This window comes from Oreochromis aureus, linkage group 10 (genome assembly GCF_013358895.1).
Source record: "Oreochromis aureus strain Israel breed Guangdong linkage group 10, ZZ_aureus, whole genome shotgun sequence".
In the NCBI taxonomy this organism is placed as follows: Eukaryota; Metazoa; Chordata; class Actinopteri; order Cichliformes; family Cichlidae; genus Oreochromis; species Oreochromis aureus.
In genome coordinates this window covers 28,223,679-28,246,501 of record NC_052951.1, presented here as the reverse complement: position 1 = coordinate 28,246,501, position 22,823 = coordinate 28,223,679, and the positions used below count along the sequence as shown (strand labels likewise).

The 22,823-nt window shown below is 40.6% G+C and overlaps 2 protein-coding genes across 2 annotated transcripts; both read right to left on the bottom strand.

Annotated features, from left to right (window-relative positions):
- Positions 1 to 439: 439 nt before the first annotated feature.
- Positions 440 to 4,387, bottom strand: kcnj1b (potassium inwardly rectifying channel subfamily J member 1b). Its single transcript, XM_039618830.1, has 2 exons — positions 3,876 to 4,387; positions 440 to 1,786 (listed from the first exon to the last, which is right to left on the bottom strand). Exons 1-2 carry the CDS (start codon positions 3,890 to 3,892, stop codon positions 631 to 633), a joined length of 1,173 nt encoding a protein of 390 aa, XP_039474764.1. The 5' UTR covers positions 3,893 to 4,387; the 3' UTR covers positions 440 to 630.
- A 3,836-nt stretch (positions 4,388 to 8,223) lies between these two features.
- foxred1 (FAD-dependent oxidoreductase domain containing 1) lies at positions 8,224 to 22,823 on the bottom strand. Its single transcript, XM_031750347.2, has 11 exons — positions 22,522 to 22,823; positions 21,897 to 22,117; positions 21,595 to 21,705; positions 21,196 to 21,314; positions 20,747 to 20,841; positions 17,437 to 17,538; positions 15,372 to 15,448; positions 12,534 to 12,694; positions 11,004 to 11,133; positions 10,809 to 10,913; positions 8,224 to 10,575 (listed from the first exon to the last, which is right to left on the bottom strand). Exons 1-11 carry the CDS (start codon positions 22,679 to 22,681, stop codon positions 10,321 to 10,323), a joined length of 1,536 nt encoding a protein of 511 aa, XP_031606207.2. The 5' UTR covers positions 22,682 to 22,823; the 3' UTR covers positions 8,224 to 10,320.

Below are 22,823 nucleotides of genomic sequence, written 5' to 3'. Positions count from 1 at the left end.
CTAAGGATGTTACTTTCCCTGAGAAGTTAGCGTACAGCGTTACACAGCATGATCTACAAAATGTAGACTGGTCACAGTTAAAATCCCAGTTTCCTAATTATTCAGGCATACAGGATCTGTCAAAATGACAAAAAACACCACACAGTTAGTGTTGTAATAGAAATAATATGCAAACTCAAAAGGCACTACCTTTTATTTCCTCCTGCAGCCTTTAAGGCACACACTTTTCATTATAACAGGCTCAGGTCCTAATCTTCTCAAGAAGTACCCACTGTGCATCCGCTCTTTTACCCCCTTTCATTTTCTGTGCGTCAGAGCTACAATCCATCTTTCTGACGTTACCTATTCGAAGTCCCAACGGAGGTTTTATTGCAATGAGCAACTCCCACTCTGTCTGATTTTTTTTTCAAACAGTTTAACAGCTGTGGATGTTCGTTCTGTTTAAGGCAAAAGAGCTGACAACAATTCAGATGCTGAATGGTTCACCGTGACCAAATATTTCTTCGCTGGTGCAGTCTGACTTAGAGTGAAACTGCTTCAAAGGAAGTGATAGGCGCCAATTTTTCACACTTTACTTCCCACATCCCGATTCACAGTTTCAATGAAAGCGTAGGGTCCTTTTCTACCAGCTCACATTGTAGTGACGTCCACAGAGTCATGTATGTCAATCACCTGAAAGCCCGGGTTATCAATCCCCCTCTTTAGCTGGTTATTGTGATTTTCTTGGCTGTGATTGTTGTGGTTTCTCTGGTCTACGTCGGCCTCAAAGCAGTGGACGCAGTGTGGAGTGGTGACCTGGACGCTCTTGGAAAAGTTAGAAAAATCCACACGGTACTTTCCTGTCTTGGTGCGGGAGATAATGGGCAGAAAGCTGTATCCCCACTGGATCTCCTGTGGAATGTAGGAAGTTCGGACCTGACAGGAGGAGCTGGTGGACTCCGCTGTCCCATCCAAAAAGACCACCAATTCAAAGTCCTGCTGAGGAAGGGTGTCAGCCGACAGATCAAAGAAAGGACTCGACCTGTTAATCACATGGTACAGGGTCAAGGGGCAAACAAAAAACAAGTTATCCTTGCCAGCATCAACCATGAAGTCAATATCCACCTGGTCCAGGATGATGGTCTCGCCATCCGGTGTGGTCGTTGTCCTCAGCAACTTCCCATAGATCTGGCTTCCGATTAGTAAGGTCTTTCGAAGGTTGGCCACTCTGATCAGGAGACACAGACTTCCTTTCTTCAAGCAGATGACAGCTGTGTGGCTGAAGGTCACAGTCTTTGCCCTTTTCTTTGGTAAGGAGATTTTAGCTAGGATGATACCACACATGAAACAGTTGATGAGGACCCCAACTAGAGACTGGATGACAATTAGAGCCACAGTGCCAGCACAGTGGCCAGTCAGTGCCCTGCCTCCATACCCAATGGTGGTCTGGGTCTCTAACGAGTACAGGAATGCCGTTGTGAGCCCGTTAACGTTGTCTATACACTGGATGTGTCCTTCTGTGCGGTTCTGTCCAGCCATATCCCCGTTGCTCTTTGCAATCCAGTACCACAGCAGGCTGAAAATGAACCAGCTGCCTGTGAACACAGCCACAAACAAAAGGAGAACAAACCGCCAGCGGATCTCCACAAAGGTGGTCCAAAAGTCTACCAGGTACGCAAACTGGTTACTGTACTCGATGTTCCCGAACTCGATGTTGCAGTGCCCGTCTTTGGTGACCAGGCGGGTTCTGTGGTTTCGTTGTCCAGCTGGCTGGTTGTGACCCTGGAGCAGCTGGAACATCCTGGAGCTGGAGGAACAAATACAGTTAAGTATTAGAGAGTACAAACTCTCCTCTAGTGAAGTTAATCCTTGCAAAATCACACATGCAACACCCACACGTTTAGAAAAAAAACCCCTCTCAGTTTAGATATTTCTACCTTTATTACCGTTATTACCTTTAGTACCTTTAGTCTTCCTTCAGATAATTCCACCTTTAGTACCTTTATTCTACTGTTTGATAATTCTACTTTTATTACCTTTGTTTTACGTTTAGACAGTAGATATTGTCATTCTACCTTTGTCAGGGGTTGTTTTTAGTATTGTCTTTTGTGCCTTAAAAGGTCAGACTTGTATTTTAATGAACTAGTTTAAAAATTTGCAAAATTAGGTACATGGTGCCCCTTATTTTATAATATTCACTCAGAGACTTGGGACTAGATTGCCATTTTAATTGCACTTTTCTCATCTTACTGATGGCTCAAAGCTCCCACAACTACAAAGCAGATACAGAATGAAACTTGTCAGAGTGTAAAACCTTAAAATCTAAGCATTAAATGTTTTGTATTTAACCAAACAAAGACTCTTTCCTGATATTGCACCTAAAATCTAGAAGAAATGGTACACACAGTTACTTTAAGGTACAATAATTAGCCCAAAGGAGTAGATTCATGTTCACTGTTCCGCTGGGACAGAAACTGAGTGTACTATCATTTAATGTTATCGTTAGAATGAGGAAAAAGTTAGCTGAGACCTTACACAGATAATATAAAATAAACATTTGATATATTTAATGTTCACATAGACAAACAGGGCAAAAGTCAGTGTGTTACCCTAGTGATCTGTGTTTCCATGCATGTCTAACTACCAAGAAAATCAAATTAAAAGACTAAAACAAACAATGATTTGATTTTGATTAACAAGTATTTTCTGCGCTGGTCTGTTGCTCATTCCCGTGTGACACGGAGCTCCATTATCATTATAAATCTATTAGAAACATCAATTAACCACTCAGTTTATTACCACAAACACACACACTACATTTAATTTAGATCTGATCACACATACACATTCCCTGCTGCTGTAAATACTAATTACAGGAATTTGTAACTGAGAATAGCCCCTCCACAAATCCACATTTACACCTTTAACTGTTTAAAAAAACTATGATGCACAGCAACCTACTGAACATTTTTTTTTTTAAATAAAAGTGTAATACATCTTATGGATTTTAGTTTTGTTTATGAAGATTTACAAATAGAGGAGTCCAAAAAAACAGGTTTTGAACAGACAAATTATCATTTTACCATAATTACCACATTACATTATGATCATACAATTTTAATCAGTTTTGTTAATTGAGCTTTTATGTACTCAAATATGAGATATTATAGTATATTTTTTTAAAAATTCTAAAAAGAAAATGTATAGATTCCTGTTAAGTAAGGTGACCCAGACTCATTTCTTGCACTTACATTACATTTTGGCTAACAATGTTTACATCAGTAGAAAAAAAAGACCAGCACCAGGCTCGTTTAACCTTAACCATAAAGCCTTAACTAGTAAACCAGTCAACACAAGATAGAAAGGGGGAACTAAAATTTAGAGATCGAGGGTATAACAGTAACAGTTATTGTCACAGTAACAGTAACAATAACAGAATTTCCTTTTCTATCATTAGAATAAAAGTATAACAAAATAATAAACAACCTATGTATGCACAAATACATCATACTTATTAACTGATCTGAGTGGTCGTTATATAGCAGAGTATGTACTGTGCAGCGTGTACCGCGTGGTCCACTTTGAGTGTTGCATAAGACGTACTGAATAGATGGCAAAAAGGATTCAGAACTACATATTTTTGGACTGAAGTTCACCCCAGATTGAAAATAACCTGAGGTTGTATCTTAAGAGCTATTTGTTCAACATTTAACCGTTTTAACAGCTGTTTTTTTTTTTTCAGTCATTGATGGAGGTGAATGACTGAAAACAGAGGTCATTTTCTTCCAAGCAGCTACAGTCCCCCTAAAAACACTATGCATAATATATATTTTAAATAAGTAAAGCTTTAGATCTTTGGTTTTGTAGAGAAATACAAAAGTTTTGTTGGGACATACCTGCTCCGTGAGACCATGGGCCCAAAGTGCTCACTGGATCTCTGCAGGACCTTCAGACTCCTTTCTTTCAGCGAGTGGCCATGGAGGCATTGGAAAGATTTTAATCCACAGTGAAATTTCCTAATCCCAGCCACATGCCACCATGTACACTGGCTCCATACACTCAGAGGAGCCAACCAGGGAGCTCCCAGTGGCCGTCAGTCCTCTGAGACCGACAGAAGGACTCTCTTCTTCAACCCATCAAAAAAGTTTAATAACACAACCTCGGGCTTCATCGGGAGTGGGCTCGCCTCGGCTGCAGCAGCTTTTGACAGTGTAGATTTGGGGACCAGCACGAGGAGGGGGGAATGTTCGGGAAGTTTGGTGTAAAAGGCCTCGACGCCTTTGTGTGGCTGAAGGTGCGTCTATTGAAGAGGCCTCAGTGACCGGTGCAAGCACTCATGCTGTTTTGTTTTCAGCCCTGAGAACATTTGAGATTTACGTCAGGCCTCACAAAGAATTCCCTCAGTTGCATTTCCCCTGGTTCCCCTCCCCCTCTTTGAACCTGCAAGGCTGCCTCCCATTTGCATCAGAATGAAGAGCTGCAGGGCAAGAGTGTCTTTGCAATATTCTGCTGGCTGCAGGAGGACCATTTTCATATCTGTGAGCAGATTACCATGATCTGTGATGCTGAATTGATAAGCCCACCCCCTACCCCAGCAGTGATGAATATAAATGCCACAGCTGCATGTAAGTAAAGGGAGAAGGAAGTGGATGCAGTGGGTCTGCAATTCAGCTAGAATCATACAGGCTCCTGTAGCAGCTTAATTTAAAGAAAGTCATCTCACACCCAAGAGTGTTTAGCTCCAGGCGCTGTGCATTTCTAAACGTGCTGCCAGAACACATCTGCACATCACACTCTGCAGGTTCATTGAAAGAAAAGTTCAGCATTTGGGGAAATAAGCTCATTAAGTTTCTTGCCAAGAGTTAGAAAAAGCATGTCTGTACGCTCGATATGAGGGAAATACGACCCTCGACTGAGTTAGCTGTGCAAAAAGAATGGAAACGGCAAGAGGAGTACATCCTGGTTTAGTCCTCCACTTCTCACTAATGAATGCTGATTCATACAAAAGGAGAACTGTGTGAATGTGAACGTGAAACACTATGAAGCAAGCTGAGGTTAAAAGGTGATATATACGTGCAGACCATTAACAATCATCACATTCTCCCAGCAGGACTCTGGGAGAACTGCCGTGACCAACAAAGTTAGAGCACCTCAACTACAACTGTTCAGAGAAAAGACTATTTTTACACCATTTTTCACTCTAAATGTGATGCAAAGTGGATCTTTGTGTGAAGAGGGGGGAAGAGGAAGCAGAAAGAGTTCAATCCAAATCACTTATCTAGGTCGAGGTCAAAGACATCAAAGTGCTTTCCCACTAAGCCCACCTGTGCAAATCATGTAAATCAAATGGTGACGACTTTAAATATAAGGAGGCAGCAAAAAGGCACAAAATTCAAAGAAAAGATGTGACACTCATTTTTTCTGGCCCTGTGAAAATCAATGCAAAGGTTTCAGCGGTGTGGCCTTCGACTGCCACAGGCTAAGGAGGAAAACAACACTTTACAGTTAACTCCATGGAGATCCTGAGATATATATAATCTCTCCAGCAGGTTTAGGGCCTACCCTGGGGCGTCCTCCTACTCGGATGTGCCTGGAAAACCTGGACCCATCCAAGTGCGGGACAACAATGCTTGGAAGTGGGAAACCACGGTCTCCTCTTGGAGCCAGAACTAGGAGGAGAGCATTTAAGGCCAGGCCTGGATGGGGCTGTGGACCCTGTTCACCACCCTCCAGGACAGGCACTGGGGTTGGGTGCACAGCAAGCTAGATGGCAAGCGAAGTTTGGAGCCTGGGAGTGTTGATGGTCACATTGTAGATGACCGGCCCTCCTTGAGCGTGGATCAGCTGGAGGTTTCTTCCTGCTAAAAGGGAGTTTTTTCTTCCTACTGTCACCAAAGTGTTTACTCATAGGGGGTCATATGATTGTTGAGGGGTTTTTTTCTCTCTTTTCTCTGTATTATTGTTGGGTCTTTAGCTTAAAATATAAAGTGCCTTGAGGTGACTGGTATTGTGATTTGGCGCGATATAAATAAAATAAAATTGAATTGAATTCAGTTGAAAGGAACCAAAACAAGACAGACCAGACCAATCAGAATGGAGAGGAGCACAGACAGTCCAAATAAACCATTTAATTTATTTATACTGTGTTCTGTGTCTGCTTTGGCTTTCCACATAAATTATGACAGATTTAACGATCAGCTTTCACAACATCCTTTAACTGTAAAATAAACCCCAATGGTTTTAGTCGTGTGTACCCTGAGCTGATTTGATGACGGAGGGGGTTAAGTTCAGCCCGACAGCTCACTCATTACCGTCTCTGTGATGAAAACACGATCCAGTTTATGAACTGCTTTCCTGTAACTTTGGCAGAGGGGCTTTTGTCGCAGCTCTACTTTCATACTTACCTCAGAGGCAGTGAAGGAACCTGTTGGTGGGGTTTTGCCGGTGACTGACTCTGCCGTGCAAAATGATTCAGTCTTTGCTGGTTTGCTGCATTGAGTGGCAGGAAGCTGAGATGTGGAGGATGCGGAGGTGTCTGGTCTGTGGGGAGCAGGATGGTTCATAAACTCCTCTGAAGTTGCAAGGCGAAACCACAAATAATGCAAAATTGTTTTTCAGCGATGGAAGGCAACACTTGCAGGTGCAATTAGTCCCAAACTTGTCGCTGTGTGCTGCTCGTACTTCTTCTGCAGCACCTGGCAGATGTCCTCTTCACTGTTTTTAAAGAGGGAACAGCTGTGCCATCCTGAACGATCTGGTGCCTGTCCTAGTTGTGATTAATTGACCTAAGCTTGTAGAGTTTTCTGTAATTTAAAGGGAAAACTATAGATGGACTATGTGGGAACAGTGGGTACTTGCACGGAGCCCTGAAGTCAATCAGGGCCCTTCACCAGCATGTTTTTTAATATTTAGTGTCACTTTTGATCAAATTCACAACATGGTCCAAGGGGGAAAGATATCATAACGTTTTTATGACACACCAAAAAATACATTTTACATTATTGTATTTACGTAAGTGATTTCTCTATCACTATCTCTACCACTAATTGAAAACAACAAATGTTTCATCTCATTCAAGAGGCTTCTTCAGTTCTAAAACCACAAGGTAAAGAGTCCAAGGTAGTGGGGGTTGTCCCTTAGACCTACCACGACCAGTTTTCGCCTTTTCCCCTTCTTATGCACCTCATCAATGTGGTGTACAGCCTTCTTCCTAAAAAGCATTATTATTGTAGCGCAATTACTTCCTTCCTTTCGAAACCCAGTTAATTTTTTCCCCTGACCTTACAGCATTATTAATTTTTTTATTATCCACACCAGTGTGACATTTTCCAGTTTGAAAGGTTAATTTTTGAATATATTTAGAATAAACAGATCCAGTCTTGGTATGAAAAATGAAAAGTCTGTTTTGAAAGGTTCAGACTCTGATCTGGCATCCAGACCGCAGCTTCTGCTGCCTACATGTGTGCCCCGAAGAAATATTAACTCGCATGATAATCACAGGCAAAATATACAAGTGGCAGCTGTGGTACTGACTTGAATTAATCACCTAGCTTTGGGTTCTAAATCTATACACAGTTTGCATGAAACATGTCAGAAGTGATGACGCTCCGAGCTTAAAATTACCCACTGAAATGGCTCCCTCTGCTGCATGTTTTGTGTAAAACACCAAGAACTCCTGCATGAAAGACTATCGTTATGTTTGCAGTGGCTGGATAAGAAAGTAAGGCGGATGTTTTTATGAAATTAAATGCTTTGAGAGTGTCTATATATGATAAGGTCTTATTTTGAAAAGGTTCAGTGCCTGTATATTTATGGTCATACTGACCACCTGCTGTGCTGCCTTTTGTGCGCTGTGTAATCGCACAAATTCAATACAGAGTAAACATTCTGACAGTAAATCATACTGAGAGAAAGCAGGTAGCACCACCTTAAACAAATATATATATATATATACATATATATATACACACATACATATACACACACACACACACACACACACACACACACACTAAGCAGATGATCGTCAAGGACAAATATTTTTTTAATGAAGATGGTTTTTAAGACATGGAAACTGCAAAGTTCAGTTTACACAGGATAATCTGATGATCCTGTCTCTAATAAGTTATTTGGAAACTTAGCTTTTCTTCTTTGTAAACTTGAATGAGTCACTGCAACTTTTTTAATGAATATTCCTTCTGGAAATTTGAAAGAGGAGCAGCAACAAATGAAGGAAACAGGAAGTCAGGCAACAACTCCACGTTTTTCTTGAAAAATGTCTTATTGATAAAAATGTAATTACACTGATCAATACAACACACATACAGTATACTGATCAAATTAGAAAAAGACACAAAAAGTATATAAAGCTGTTAAAAGTACCACAGTTAAACCGTTGCATGCGACAGCACATATGCATCTGATGAGGTTTCACTCTAAATTTGCACGTTCCGACTGCGTAACGGTACCAAACAGCCGAGTTCAGTGGAAATCTGGAAAGCAGAAGTTCCTCCTGTTATTCTATATCAGGAGTGAGTCAGCTGCTGGCTCACCTCCATGCATATTTTTAGTCTTCTAATGAAGAATCATCTCTTTCCTTCCACTTTATTCTCAGTGGTTCCTCTTGATGATTTCTTTAGAAAGCAACATTATTTCCTCTGAAATCAGACTAATAAAAGACACTGGTGCTGCCAGTAGGGTTCATTATTAAATGAACTCAAATGATCATTTAAAACAATAAAACTCTTGATTTAAAAAATGTTCTATATGCACAGAAAAAGTTGAAATTAAAGGATAATTCAGTTCACCACACCTTTGGTCTCATCCCCGGCAATAAGCGGGGCGTGGCCATGTGACAGGCTGACGGTGCCCACTCAATTCAACGCTTGATTGTTTACCAAAGTCGCTGCAACAGAAGCAGCTGAAATCCACAGAGGAGCCAGTCAGTTTTCAAAATAAAAGACCCCGAGCAGACTAGGTGCTCTGATTCTCAAACAAAATCTTGTAGGAAGTGTAACATCACAGTCACCCGGCATATTCCAGGGTTGTTATCACATATTTGGGTAACGCCAACACCAACGAAAAAAAAGAAAAGATATGAGAACATAGTTGCATCACTAAAATCCAGAGCCACCCTAGAAATGAGCTCATAGCTTTAAAAGAGCATAATTGCATTAAAATACATTTTATCAGATGTCAGTTACAATAAGAAACACTGCAGCAAACACAGGGGTTAAAGAAAGGACAGGTATGTAACCACTGACCAAAAAGAGAGAAATATGACACTTTTACTATTATGGTTTATAACATAGTCTGAGCAACAGTTTTACTGTTTGCCTTTTTTGTGTTTAATTTCAACTAAGAACTCAAATAGTGTTTTCTGAAAGTTTGTGTGCCTGAGAATTGGGAAAAATTCAAAATCTTTAAATACAATAAACAAATGTATCAAAATCCAGACTGAAAAAGTAAAATTTAGGGCATACTTACTCACTATTTTTTGGTAATATCCATAAATATCCTAATTTTTGTTGTTGTTGTTGTTGTTGTTGTAATTTTTAAAATTTAAAAAGTGAGATCACTAATACTGCAATCTTTTTCCTTATTATCTGCTCATAAACTACAACAAAAAGTTGTAAAATTGATTGCATTATTATCAGTATCACCTATCATCACAATTTGGCTGTGATAATTGTGTAGTGAAGATCTGAGACTGTGACAGCTCTAAGCCAAATAATTTAATTTTAATAACTAAATCACACGTTAGCTACACACCAGAAAAAACCCCATATAAATATCTTTAAGATACGGGACTCATTTATGTCTTTCAGTGTCACATCAGAAAGATCGCACTATGAAAACTCTCATTTAAAGAACCAAATATATGTTCTCTGAGCCTGCTGTTGAGAGAACTGTGTTAAAATCTTTAAAGATGAACCTTTTAAAGGCCCTTTCATTATTTTTAAATTATTTATTTTTAATTATTTATTTTAGATTTCTTCTCACTGATGTTGTCAGTGTATTCCTTTGCACCTATCCATCTGTTTTGTCACTACCTGGCAGAATGTCTAATAATATCCTGACACATCTATCCACTCTGACCTCCTTGTAGCCCCCGATGGTCAGGAGACATAATTCCCGCAGCTCCTGAAGGCTGGAAATGTGTCATATTTGGGCCTTTTCTTAAATCACTGAGGTTTTGCTTTTGTTCATCTGGATTGTAGAAATTATACAACCCAGATCTCACAAATCAATTGTCATTAAAGTTATGTTCCCAGCTACAAAAATAAGACTTTGGTTGGCTTCAGCAGGATGTGAAAGATATGAGTCCAGGGTTCAGCTCAGCTACACGATGTTCCTCTCCAGCTTGGGTTCCTGAGTCAGAATCCGGTTGAAACCGAAGCTGCTCAGGTCCAGCGTTTTATAGTTTCCGTCCAGAATCAGCTCTGCCACGGCGCGACCCACCGCAGGCGAATGCTGCAGGCCATGGCCGCTGAAGCCCGTGGCGAAGTACATGTTGTTGATCAGGGGGTGCGTACCGATGATGGCGTTCTGGTCAAAGGTGTTGTAGTCATAGAAACCTGCCCAGGCACTGGTCACCTGAGGGGAGGAACGTGAGGACAAATGATGTTATTCTAAGTGATAAAGAGAGATCATAATCATTGTTTTTGTTTTGGAAAAGATCCATTTCTTTTTAAATTTAACTCACTTAAAGTGGGGATACAATAAAATTAATCCGCAAGCTTCAAAATAAAATCAGTTCTGGCTGATAATAATGCTGTAATGCTGGCAGTAACCACATGACATGGGTGACCACACTTTCCCAGCTGTACCTTAAGTTTCTCGAAAGCAGGAACTCGAAAGGCCAAATGAGGCCAGACATTCTCCTCAAAGAAACTGTGGTCCACCTCTAGATTACTGGCGTCTGGCTCTGCCGCCTGAGGACACACAACCAGTGCAAACAACGACATGATTTGCTCAGCTGTTGGATGTTAACATAAGGAAACAGCTCATAGATAAAAACCAACCTCCTCTGGTGAGGCCCCGGCGATGTAGTTCCCACCTAACCCCTCTCTCCTGACGTAGACTCCTGAGTAATCGATTAAGAAAGGAGTGTCTAGACCGGGACCATCGGGACAGTGGACCACATACACATACCTGAAAAACAGTAACGAAGTAAACAGCTCAGAGTCGTACATCCAGTATGACATTATATCAGCTGATATTTCATTTCATGCCAAGATGTAAGTGAGGTTTCTCTGGCATGAAAGTGATCAGACATTTACTCAGTTCTGTGTGGAAAAGTGTCTACAAAGAATTACCCAGAGAGCTCAAAACTCTGTCTTATAAAATGTTTATGTGATGGTTTGACAGCCGTTCAAGGCGGCACGAGGAAAGATTTAGTGGAGGTTTAACAGACTGCAAATAAGACAGAAATGGGTAGCTTTTCAAAACACAGCCCACAGCTTAAGGTGAAATTTTCATTTAACATGTGGTTTTTCTGAATTCATGCGAGGTAACCTTCAATACCTGAAAATACCATGTCCCAATGATTACCTAAAATGTGGGTACAGGAAAGCAAGGGAGCAACATTTGGGAGTTTTAGAAGAAATAGAAGAAAAAAGTATCGAAAAAATTCCGTCTCATGTTTTAATGACATCAAATTTTTAAGGGTGTGGGCTATATTATAGACTATACTAACCTCCCTTTTTTAGATTGCAATGTATAAAGGTTAGGGTAGGCTTTTTTATAATACAGTCTGCACTGTGCTGTATAATTACAATTTTAGAGAATTCTAACGTCTCCTTACATTATAATTGTACGGCATTATTGTGGTTGCAGGCTGTATTATAGAGAATCATATCCTCTCCTTACATTATAATTGTACCGCACTATTAGGGGTGCAGGCTGTATTATAAAGTATCCGAACTTTCCCTCTTTACATTTTTCTTCTTTCGACTGCTCCCTTTAAGATTCAGCACAGCAAATCACCTCCCTACATCTCATCCTATCCCTAGCATCCTTTGTCCTCAGCTAACAGCAGCACAGCACTTCAGCACTCTGTTAGCCAACGCCAATGGAGGTGGTCTTTGTTAAGCCGAGCCCAGACTGATTTGGTATGGAAATCTCATTTTTTGATTTAATGGTGAATGTCCTTTCGTATTAAACACACCCATTTATCCAAGTTTGGGACTGGCAGCAGGGGTGCAATGGCTCTACCTAAATCTAAAGCCACCATTTACACAGAATGCTTGAGTCTGAGGAATAATAAAACTTGTCTGATGGCATACATACTCAAACAGTCCAGGTCACGCCGACTAAAATGATGTGACTGACTCTTACTTAGATTCATTTTTATCTGTAGCCTAAACGATGCAGAGCAAGAGTAAAATGAAAAGACTGCAGATGGTAGACGCTCACAGGCAGCGGCATGAAGTCGGTTTTTCAATTTTCGGGGTGCAGAGTCTGAAAAAAGCTGTCTGGTATTGATGCGGTTCGCTGTATGAGGCGCTGGCTTTCAAAGAAAACTCTAGCAGCCCCTCGAGTCAATAGCCTACCTTTTCCGTGGCTCAACAGGCAGTGGGATTCCAGCGATGGACTGCTTGGGGCCAAAGCCAATTCCCAGCATCTCGGTCAGTTTACCAGAAAAGGCTCCTGCTGCATTCACCACAATAGCGCACTCCACTGGCTGGTACTCCAGGCTGTTTGGCATCTGCACCTGCTCGACACAAGCAGACATCCCATCATCAGAGGTGGGAAAAAAAGAAGTACAAACTTTTTACTTTTACTCCCTACATTTTCAAAACAGGCCCATTCATTTTGGTTTGACGTACTTGAGAGGAGTTATTTTTTCACGGCACTGTGAGCCTTCAAACATCAAACCGATTTGAGTCTGAGCAGGAACACATGAAAGGCAGTCCTGCTCGTGTATTAATCACCAGGAGATGCAGCATAAAAAGAGATGAAAGAGGCAAAAAAAACTGTGTGGCATAGTTAAAGAGGTTAAAGTGGGCCGGTGTTTTTATTTATTTATTTTTTTGGCACAACACCGGCATGACTGCAGGTGTCCATAAGTTGCGGCCGCTGTACTTCAGCATCTCGCTAGCCACACACAAGACAAGCGCACATAAAGATCTAACATGTTGCGTCAAGTTGCTAGCTAAAGGTCCAGCTGCTGTATTTCACAGGGAGAGACAAGTACAGAATGTATGTACTTTTACCTCCTCTACCCATCATGCACAAGACCACGCTGAAGATGACCCCTAACTAAAACTAACGTTTGTGCTTTTTCTGATACAGTGCACAGTTTTAACAGGAGTATTTCGTGCCAATCAGTCAGCTGGAGTTTGAACTCCATATTTTCATTCTTGGACTCTTAGCAGAGTAGCTCAGCATAATTCACAGATCAAAATGATTCTAATTTAAGGGTTGGCCGGTTAAAGACATCCTTTTTTAGCACACAATATTTGTCAAATTGAGATCAAAATTCCATAAACAACATAACCGTACTAATTATTTAAAATAGTATGAATCCATTTCAAAGGACAAACAACCTTCATTAATAAGGAGTAAAATTAAAGTCCTTGTTTAAGCTAAAAGTGGACTGTAATTTATAAATCCCAAAAACTTAAATATAGTTAAATCCCTGTTGTCTGTCGTCTCTTCCTATATATAGAGGGATGTGGTCTAATCCAGCGCTCCCCAACCTTTTTTGCGCCACGTACCAGTTTATGTCCAACAATATTTTCACAGACTGGCCTTTAAGGTGTTGCTGATAAATACAACAAAATAAAACCAGTACCAGTACCAAAAAAAAGAGGATTTATTCATAACACACGGGAAAAGACCCAGAGAAACTAAGTTAACGATAAAAACAATAAAATAAATAGCGATAAAAACAGATAAAAACCCTGAAAACCATAAATTTCACACCCGAGCCTCAACTCTCGCGGCCCGGTACCCCCAAACCCCATGGCCCAGGGGCCACTGGTCTAATCCACAGGGTTGTACTGTGGAAGTCTTACTATTGTAGAGGTCCAGGCAAGTGCCAAGCCATACTATAAGGCCTAATGTGTGTGAGTTTGTGTGTTTTAGCTGACTGGTGAATATACTTCAGCAACAGCCTCTCTCTTCTATTCCCCTCACCAGGCGACGGGTCTAAAGTTATTTGTAATGAATCAGGTAAACACTGCGTGACTTTAGAGAAGCTGCATTATTGGACCAACATGCACTTAGACAACACAGCAAGAGGGCGAGAGCAGAGCCTGTTTCCTGGATTCTAAGAGGTCAGTCTGTTTCTGCTGAATATATTATGAAGTATTTTCAGGTTGATTTGTGACAGCAGGTGAAAATCACTCCCAGAACACCAGGAAATGTCCAGATCCTCTTGTTAGGTGCACTCCACCGCTGCTCTCATTCCTGGAGACCCTTCAAACTTTAAACTACCAAATTCCTGGTGCCAGAAATCCCACACCACACACTATGTCCCAGACAGGACAGCACTGTTTCAGCTGCTCAGAAAGACACCAATAGCAATAGAGTTTTTAAGTGGCTGATTGTTGCAAATTAGTTTTGTTTAAGGGAAGAGCAAGACTTTGACCTGAGGTAACAGAAACCTGCAGAGAGCTATTTGATGACCTCTGGGAAATATGTTTCTAGGTTTCTTCAGTGAACATGCAGGAAACGTTGGTTAAAGACTGATTAGTCTACAGATTATAATAATCCTTTGGTAATATATTGTGCAGTGAAGGATCTCTATGTTGATGGTAATATTGCCTCATCCGGACAGATGTCAGACAGTTTAGTCGTCCTATGACACATTTCTAACGACGTAATGCAGCTCACAAGTTTTATGGCCTCCCTTTCTGACTCCTTCCTGCCTGCACTCCACAATCCCTCCTGGATTTAGTGCTCTAGTGCAAAAAAAAAAAAAAAAAAAAAAAAAAAAAGGTATTAAAAGCACCGCAAGACAAATTTATGAGGTACTTAGTGCCAGTAATCAGGCGGTGTGGGACACATTAAACAGGACGAGGTCACCTGGGAAGAAATTGCAGTTGATATATGGTCTGAAGGGATTTGAAGAACATGCCATCCATCTGTTGTTATTCAGACTTCACACGTTCATTGAGAATCAGCAGAGCTTTTGTACGCAATAATTTTAGTATATTTAATGATACAATAAAGTTTTATTTGAGCAGTTGAAGACACTGCACTGCACAAGTGTCACAGCAACTGAGAATTCCCCTCTAAAGCTTAGTAAACATAAGCGAACCAAACCGAGGGAGGTACAAGTCGGAGACTTCTCTGACATGTTGGCGATCACACAGAATGATAAATAAACAGGTTTACACGCTTCGCTAAACTCACAGACATGCAGCACTTACAGTCCCACTTACTTTGACTGACTTTATTCTCCTCAGATCCAGCTTTTCTCCAGCAGTCGTCGTCATCACGTTTGTCGTATATTTAAATTCTGTGTGAGAAACACATTAAAACCAATTTTCAACACAAAGAAAAAGAAGAAGAAGAAGAAGAAGAAGAAGCTACTTTCAGCTGCTCCCTTATTCACAACGGGTCACCACAGCAGATATTTGATTTGGCAGATTTTCACACCTTTCCCGAGACAAAAATGCTGGATTTTTGTCTCCTCTTGTGATCTAACTAGGAACCTGTCGCTATTTAGGCGAATGTAGAAAGTAAAATATTCCCGTACGGAAGCCCAGAGTTGCCAAACAACATGTTGTTTTCTGAAATATGTTTTTTCCTTTTCCTTTTGTTTTTTGGGGGGTTTTTAATCAGCTAAATTATTTCATTGCTGCCAGAAAATATCAGATTTTCACTATGAAAATAATTTTTTTTCAATCAATCGATCAATTAAAAGAATGGTGGCATGTGGGGCCAATGGGAAATCTAGGTATCCAAGTGGAAGTAACTGCAGTGGTGAATTTTTTTTTTTTGCAGGATTTCAATGTTCATGTGCATCACTGCTCAAGAGCCCGGAAATAATTTGAGTTCAACTCAACTGTTTTTGTGGCAATAAAAGTAAGTTAAAGTCAAACAAAACCAAAGTTTTAGCATTAAAATACATTTAAAGTAGCTCAAGTAAAAGTACTAATTCTTTAGAATAAATGAGAATACATTATTGGATCATATTTCATTCATTTAATGTGTATATGACTTTAATGATGCACATGGAGATGATTTTAATTGCTTATTTACTGCCTCATAGCTTATCTATCATAAACATATTACTTAATTTATGTTTTAAAACTACAAAAAATGGTGAGTAACTACAGTTTTAAAGCAAAGTTTAATTTCTACATCCATATCTTGTTCCTCCATTTGTTCTGTCTGTGCTCTCATCCAACAAACAATGTAAGATTAATATTTCTCTAAAGCTACCTTAAAGCCATGAAGAAAACTGCCTGAGGAAATCAGGTCAGCAGAGTCAGAGACTTCCTTAGAATTTCTTCTTAAGACAGAGAAAACCTCTGATTCTATTGGTCTGCTCTGTTTGAATATGTGATACAAGTGAATTCTTTTTATACGGATCCTTGTGTAACATAACACAGTTTTGTAAAACGCAACCTCAATCTCTGTGTAACACACAGGGTGTCCTTTGGTGCCTTGAGGCTCCAGCTGTGGCAACAACAGTCACCAAGGGATAAACGTCCTGGTTTAGAGACCTACAAAGCCTGTGCTAAGCAGCTGGAGGGTTTTTTTATGTTTTGTTTCTCTTATTTTTTTTTGAGGGGGGGCATACGCTCCAGATTTAAAAGCAAGGAGACAGCGTTTCACTTCCCAGTGGGATCACTTTGTTCCCCCTTTCTCACCCCCCTGGTTCTGTTTAGGCACTAAAAACTACCCACTGAGCTTTAGGAAAAGATTGTGGGGGGTTTTTTTTGGGGGGGGGGGGGTTATCCACCACTTCATAACGTTGACCATGCAGGTTGAATAAATGAGTTTTTAGACTCATCTCACTTATGCTAGAACAAGGTGAGTCGAGGACAACGAATCACTATTAATGGAATGAGAACGGACCGGTTGCTGTTGATTTTGTGGTCTGCTTGTTTTGTTAAGAGTGCTAGTATAAATGAAAATGACTGGGTTGTGTCCACAGCTACATGCCTATGGCAACAATATTAATAATATTAATAATCTTTTCTCTTTTTTTTTATTAGAAACAGCTAAAATACACTCTTACAATGTATTCATTTAAGTTCTGTATAAGTGAAGATTCTTATTAATTTTATAGATATTCTGACTGATGTCGCACAAATGAAAACTTCTGATTTTTGCAGAATAATTCAATAACACAACATTCGGTTTATACAAAAATGATAAATCTTAAGCACTAAATAGGATTATAACAACTTCTTAGCAGACGTATTTCCCCTGTGTGTGTGTGTGTGTGTGTGTGTGTGTGTGTGTTTGTTTAGTTGTCAGGACGCTGTAGCGAACCTGTGACTTCCCCACAGCACTGAATGGCTCCCATGGAGATGGCCTTCCTCTTAAAGGCGTTCAGCAGAGTCCATGGGTCAAACCAGCCCTCATTCTCCAGCCCTGCATGACAGATCAGACAAACACTCACATTGGTGCGCACGATTACTTAATATTACGAGGAAATCATGAACAACTGGATATAAGTACAAAACTGGCACATATTATCTTTTAAATCATTCTTTTGATAAAGACATTAGGCACTTGAAATAACATTTCTGGTTTTCTGATTATCAATAAGTGATGCCAGACTTCAGGGAATAATACTTCTCAAATATTACAATACTATACAATACTAAACTACTAAGTACTATACTATACTATAAGTAATAATGATAATTGAGATAATTGCTGGAGCTGCTGAGATGTGAATAGTTTCCCGTTTCTTACTGACTGTGTGACAAAAGAAGACAAATCAGGATCTAAAACTGGGCTTTCGGAGAATAATTAGGCGACTCCACACCACTATCATCTATTATTAGCAGATGGAAAGAACTGTCAGACGCCCTGATAAGTTAAATTACTGTTGGCCACAGCTTTGCATTACTCAGATTAGTTTTTCTAAGGTCTTAAAACGAGAGTGTGTCATGGGCTCATATATCACAGTTAATCTTCTGCTTAAGTGTTGCAGATTTCTTAAAAATCGTGACCCAAATGATGGTGTTGGGGATTTTTGGCTGGATGGGAATCCAGTGATGTAATTGGGTGTGCAAACACAGATTAACTAATGCTTTTGCGCCTATTTTTCACTTATATATTTGGCGTGTATTTGTTACACTGGTTGCCACAGGCCAGAGCTGCAGACTGTTTTCAACTTCAGTGGAATTTCTCTCCAAGAAGAGGAAGTCAAAACTTTAGGCGTTAATCAGAACTCTAATGGGATTTACAGGTGCCACGAGCTAAAGCACTTTAGCTTTAGTCTGCAGAACACTAAACAGCAGATATCCAGCTCAGTTAAATACAAACAGATAAGAACAAAATTCAGAGCCAAATGTACAGTTGTGGTCAGATGTTTACACATATTCGTCATGGGCATGAATGTCATGGTTATTTGGGGCTTTTAATGATTTCTTTGAACAGTTATTTTTCTAGGGTGTGATGAATGTAGCACATACTCCTTTAAGAAATGTAAAAAACAAGAATTGGGTGCACAAATTTGTATTTATTTTGGATTTCACCAGGTCAAAACCTATGCATTCATGCTCAAATATATACATGCACCTCCACTAATATTTGTTTAAATATCTTTAGCAAGTTGTACTTCAACCAGACACCTGTGGTAACCATCACAAGCTTCTGGCTGGAGTGTTTCTGGTGCGTTTCCTAATACAGATGTGCCTTTTAAGCATAGTCCACAAATTTTTAATCAGGTTGAGGTTTATCTTTGGAAAGGCATTTCCAGAAGCTTAACGTTCACCTGCTTTATCCATCCCAAAAAGTTCAGTTGAGCTTGAAGGTGTCCGGTTTCGAGCAGGAGCTTCTTTCTTGGTCAGCACCCTTTCAGTCCACGGTGACGTAAAACTTCCTCCACTATGGACAGTGACGCTTGTGTTCCAGCAGTTTCTGGTTCGTGGCACGTTCGAGCCTGTTTGGTTCTTCCAGATCTTGGTAAAGTGGTGACACATCTGAATAACTTGGACTTACAAAATGATCTTAGACTTGTTGTTCTAACAGCTGTAGTCAATCATGATCAGTGATGAGAAGCTAACAGGTCTCAACCTTGTCTGGTTAAAAGACCTTGTAGAAGCTTCAGCACCACTTATTAAAATATTATGATTAATTTATATTTATATATTTGAGCCTCTATGGATACTTTTGTATCTGTGTCGATTAAAAAAAAAAAAAAAAAAAAACAAACTTGTGCACCCAATTCCACTCTGAAAAAGGAAAAGTTCCAAGAAATCATTAAAAGCCCCAAATTACCATGGCATTCATGCCCATAATGAGTGGATGTAAACTTCTGACCACAACCGTATGTAATAATTAGGTTTTTTTCTACAGCATACATTTGCTGAGTCTAAACCAGGGGTCGGCAACCCGCGGCTCCGGAGCCGCATGCGGCTCTTTAGTCCTTATACTGCGGCTCCGCGTGGTTTGGGAAAATAAATTAGAAGTATTTCGCTGAAGTGTATTTTATTTATGTTAGTTCTTTTAAACTTGTAGTTCTAAATTGGAAGATTATTGTGATATTGAAATATAAATATAAAATTATATTCTATTATTTTTTCCTCGCTCAATATAAGCGTCACACACTCATGAAGCCGGTATTCCCGCTTGAAACACCATGCATTTATCGAGACTTTCAACCCCGGTAGGCCAATTATGGATCTTCGGATCCACATTATGTCAGCAGCTCCACCGTGAACTATGTTAAAACAAACACTGCTCACGCCTCACAGACGACAACTTACAGTCCTGCGTAAACTGACTTCGCACAGCACCGATTAGCAGACGCTGTGCGCAGAGGTTCAGGAGCAGAAGTCCCATTGTAAACATACCACGGCAGACCCGACGATGTTTGCATGAACGCGCTTTTCACACGCGGTTGCTGTACGCGATACAGCCGGCTGTAGCCGCAGCTCACAGCCCGACACACACCACCAACACAACAGCACAGATAGCGCAGACTTTAAGGCGGCGAGGCGTGATTGCGGATGCCGCTCAGGAGCGTCCGCCTTCCCTGCAGCGGCGCTGCAGACCACGCCCCCGCCGCACGCATTAACCAGGTAAAATACATATTTAGGCAGAATTTTGCAAATATCTATTTTCAATTTTTCAGCAGCATAGAGCTTTTTACCAATTATTTTTTAAAGTCAGGTCAAGGCTCCAAAAGCCCAAAGGAGATATAAGGGAGGCGGCTCACAACAGTTTTTGTTTGCTACATGGATCATTTTAGTTCAGCTGGGTGTCTTTGCTTTTGTTATATTTCTTTAAGAGTTCAAAATGTGTTGATTACATAAATAAAATGTAATTTTCTCTGTAGCACTTCATGGATTTCATAAGCAGCACACCTTAGTTGTTCACACAAAGGTAAAAAACAATATATACAGTGTTATCTTCATTTTAGATGTCAAAAAGTATTTGCGGCTCCCAGTGATTTCTTTTGCGTGGAAACAGGGTCCAAGTGGCTCTTTGGGTGTAAAAGGTTGCAGACCCCTGGTCTAAACTCAACAATGAATGTACTCTACAGTCAATTCACAGCTGAATTCAGACACATCCCAGCTGCTGATAATGATTACAGGCCTTCAGTTCACGTTTTATTTGCACTCACCATATGAAGCAAGAACCACGCCCTCTGTGTTTACCCACGGAAACTTCTCCTTCAGTTGTGTCGGAGAAAGAAGAGACACTTTGGCTCCAGCGTACCTGAAATATGAGTTCAGTTTTAGCTTTCTGATATCCCCAAAACTCACAAACTAACTAACTAATCACAGAATCTTAAGATGAAAAATGTCCTTTGTGTTTTTATTGATTCCTTCTAGCACCTGACAGAAATCCATTGTAGTTCCTCTAGGACTGAAAATGGAAAAATGTATAATTTATAAACGTATGGCTGTTTTATGAGTTCAGTTTCTTTCCAAAATGTAAATATATCAGAACATTTTGAAACTTAACTGCAACTTTGAAAATTAATAATGGCAAATGACTGTTCAGGGCCCTTGACGTTGCACACTGTGGGTTTTTACTGTGGTATGGGCACTGGTTTCTTGAGCCTGATACCTTTGGGTGCTGTAGTTCTCCTCCATGATGTGAGCCACCGCCTCACTGGCCAGGAAGAGGTATCCCGAGTGGTTAAACTGCAGGTCTATGGGGTCTTCGTTCAACATGCCGAGATGGTCCTGACGGGATTCAGAGGTGTGACAGTTTGCACTCTTTAAATAAAACATTTAACTGCATTTTGTATTTAATATCAAAATTTGTTTGATGATCTGAGACATACAAGTCCTAAAGTCAGGAAGGGGGGAAAACTTTTTCACAGCACTGTATGACAGAGAAAAAGTATAATAGGTCCTCTTTGATCTCATCTGACATGGCTACAAAGTGTTCACATATTAACAAAGCACATGTTCTGTCACATTTAATGATTAAAAGCCTCATTGTTCATTTCCAGTGACCTACATTGATGTTCCTCATGAAGTCGGCAGAGGCCAAGGAAAGGTGGATGTTCTCCGGCAGGGAGAACTGCTGTCGGATCCCCCCAGCAGACAACACTGTGGAGGCCTGGGAGTACTGCGGACAGTCAGGGGGAGCAGTTTATGAATATGAGGAGGAAAAGGCTGAGGATTAGTTTGAACAGCAGGGAGGACATGAACACAGTATGATCCTTTCTCCTGACACTTTGAATAGATTTAAATCATGCAAATTTTGAAAGGAAGAAAGTGACACTGCTAGTCTACACTCATTAACTCTCAGTCCCTCACCGTTGGGTCCTTCTCCACAACCAGGACCCGCACCCCTCCGCGCACCATCTCCTTCTGTTTCAGCCAGTAGGCGATGGACCAGCCCACCACCCCGCCTCCGACGATCACGATGTCCGCCCTCTCTGGTGGAAGGTTGGGGTTGATCTCCAGAGGAGTCCAGCTGCTCCCTGGAAGCGCGTCCACCGCCTTCTTCCGCATAGCTTCCATATGGGTCTCCAGATCTGAGCCACAAAACCCCAAACTTTACACTCTCTCAAGGTTACTTGCAAATGTTTACTTTCAGCTAAGAAATGAAAATGCTTCCTGGTACTTTAGCTACCACTCTCAAATTCGGCATATAAAACTATTTATACATTACAAACACTTTAACCCAAATTCCAAGTTCCTTTCGAATTTTCCGTCAAATCATTTAGTAGTTTAGTGCAAAGAACTATATAAGTTGTTATTTGAAACATTGTATGCAACCGAATTGCAGACAGGCTTCTAGTAGCTTATTAAAACTGTTTAGCAGGATCCTAAAAGTTGCACATATTTATAGAAACACAAACCATTTGATAATTTTAGTATTTCTAAATGTAAGCTGGCTTGCTGAGTTGCATAACAGTCGTTTCTTGGTTACTCCCACCTTTGAAGAAGTCATTTCGTAGAGATGTGCCTGTGCTAAAGCTTTGACATAGAGACAGTTGTCCGTTCAGCCATGTGGATCGACGTGCTACCTGTGTGGAGGTGAGTAATCCACGAGCCGGCCCCACCTTCACCTGCAGCCGCCGCCACATGGCAGACATGGCTGGGCTTCAGTAAGCTAATCGGCTAGCTAAAGTGAAACGCGATGCAAACCAAAACAAGAGCAGCGTGAGCAAACTTTTATTCTTCCTCTAGCATAACAGCAGTGACGGTCTAACCTTGCAGCGCTGTCAACAAAGACAA

Bases quoted from the DNA above. Each gene is read 5' to 3' on its own strand.
- foxred1 (XM_031750347.2), bottom strand. From the start codon at position 22,681: ATGTCTGCCATGTGGCGGCGGCTGCAGGTGAAGGTGGGGCCGGCTCGT. The intron at 12,695-15,371 runs GTAAGTGGGACT...TGTGTCGAGCAG, and splicing joins GGAGAATAAAGTCAGTCAAA to GTGCAGATGCCAAACAGCCT. The intron at 10,576-10,808 runs GTACAGCTGGGA...TCCTCCCCTCAG, and splicing joins CTGCTTTCGAGAAACTTAAG to GTGACCAGTGCCTGGGCAGG.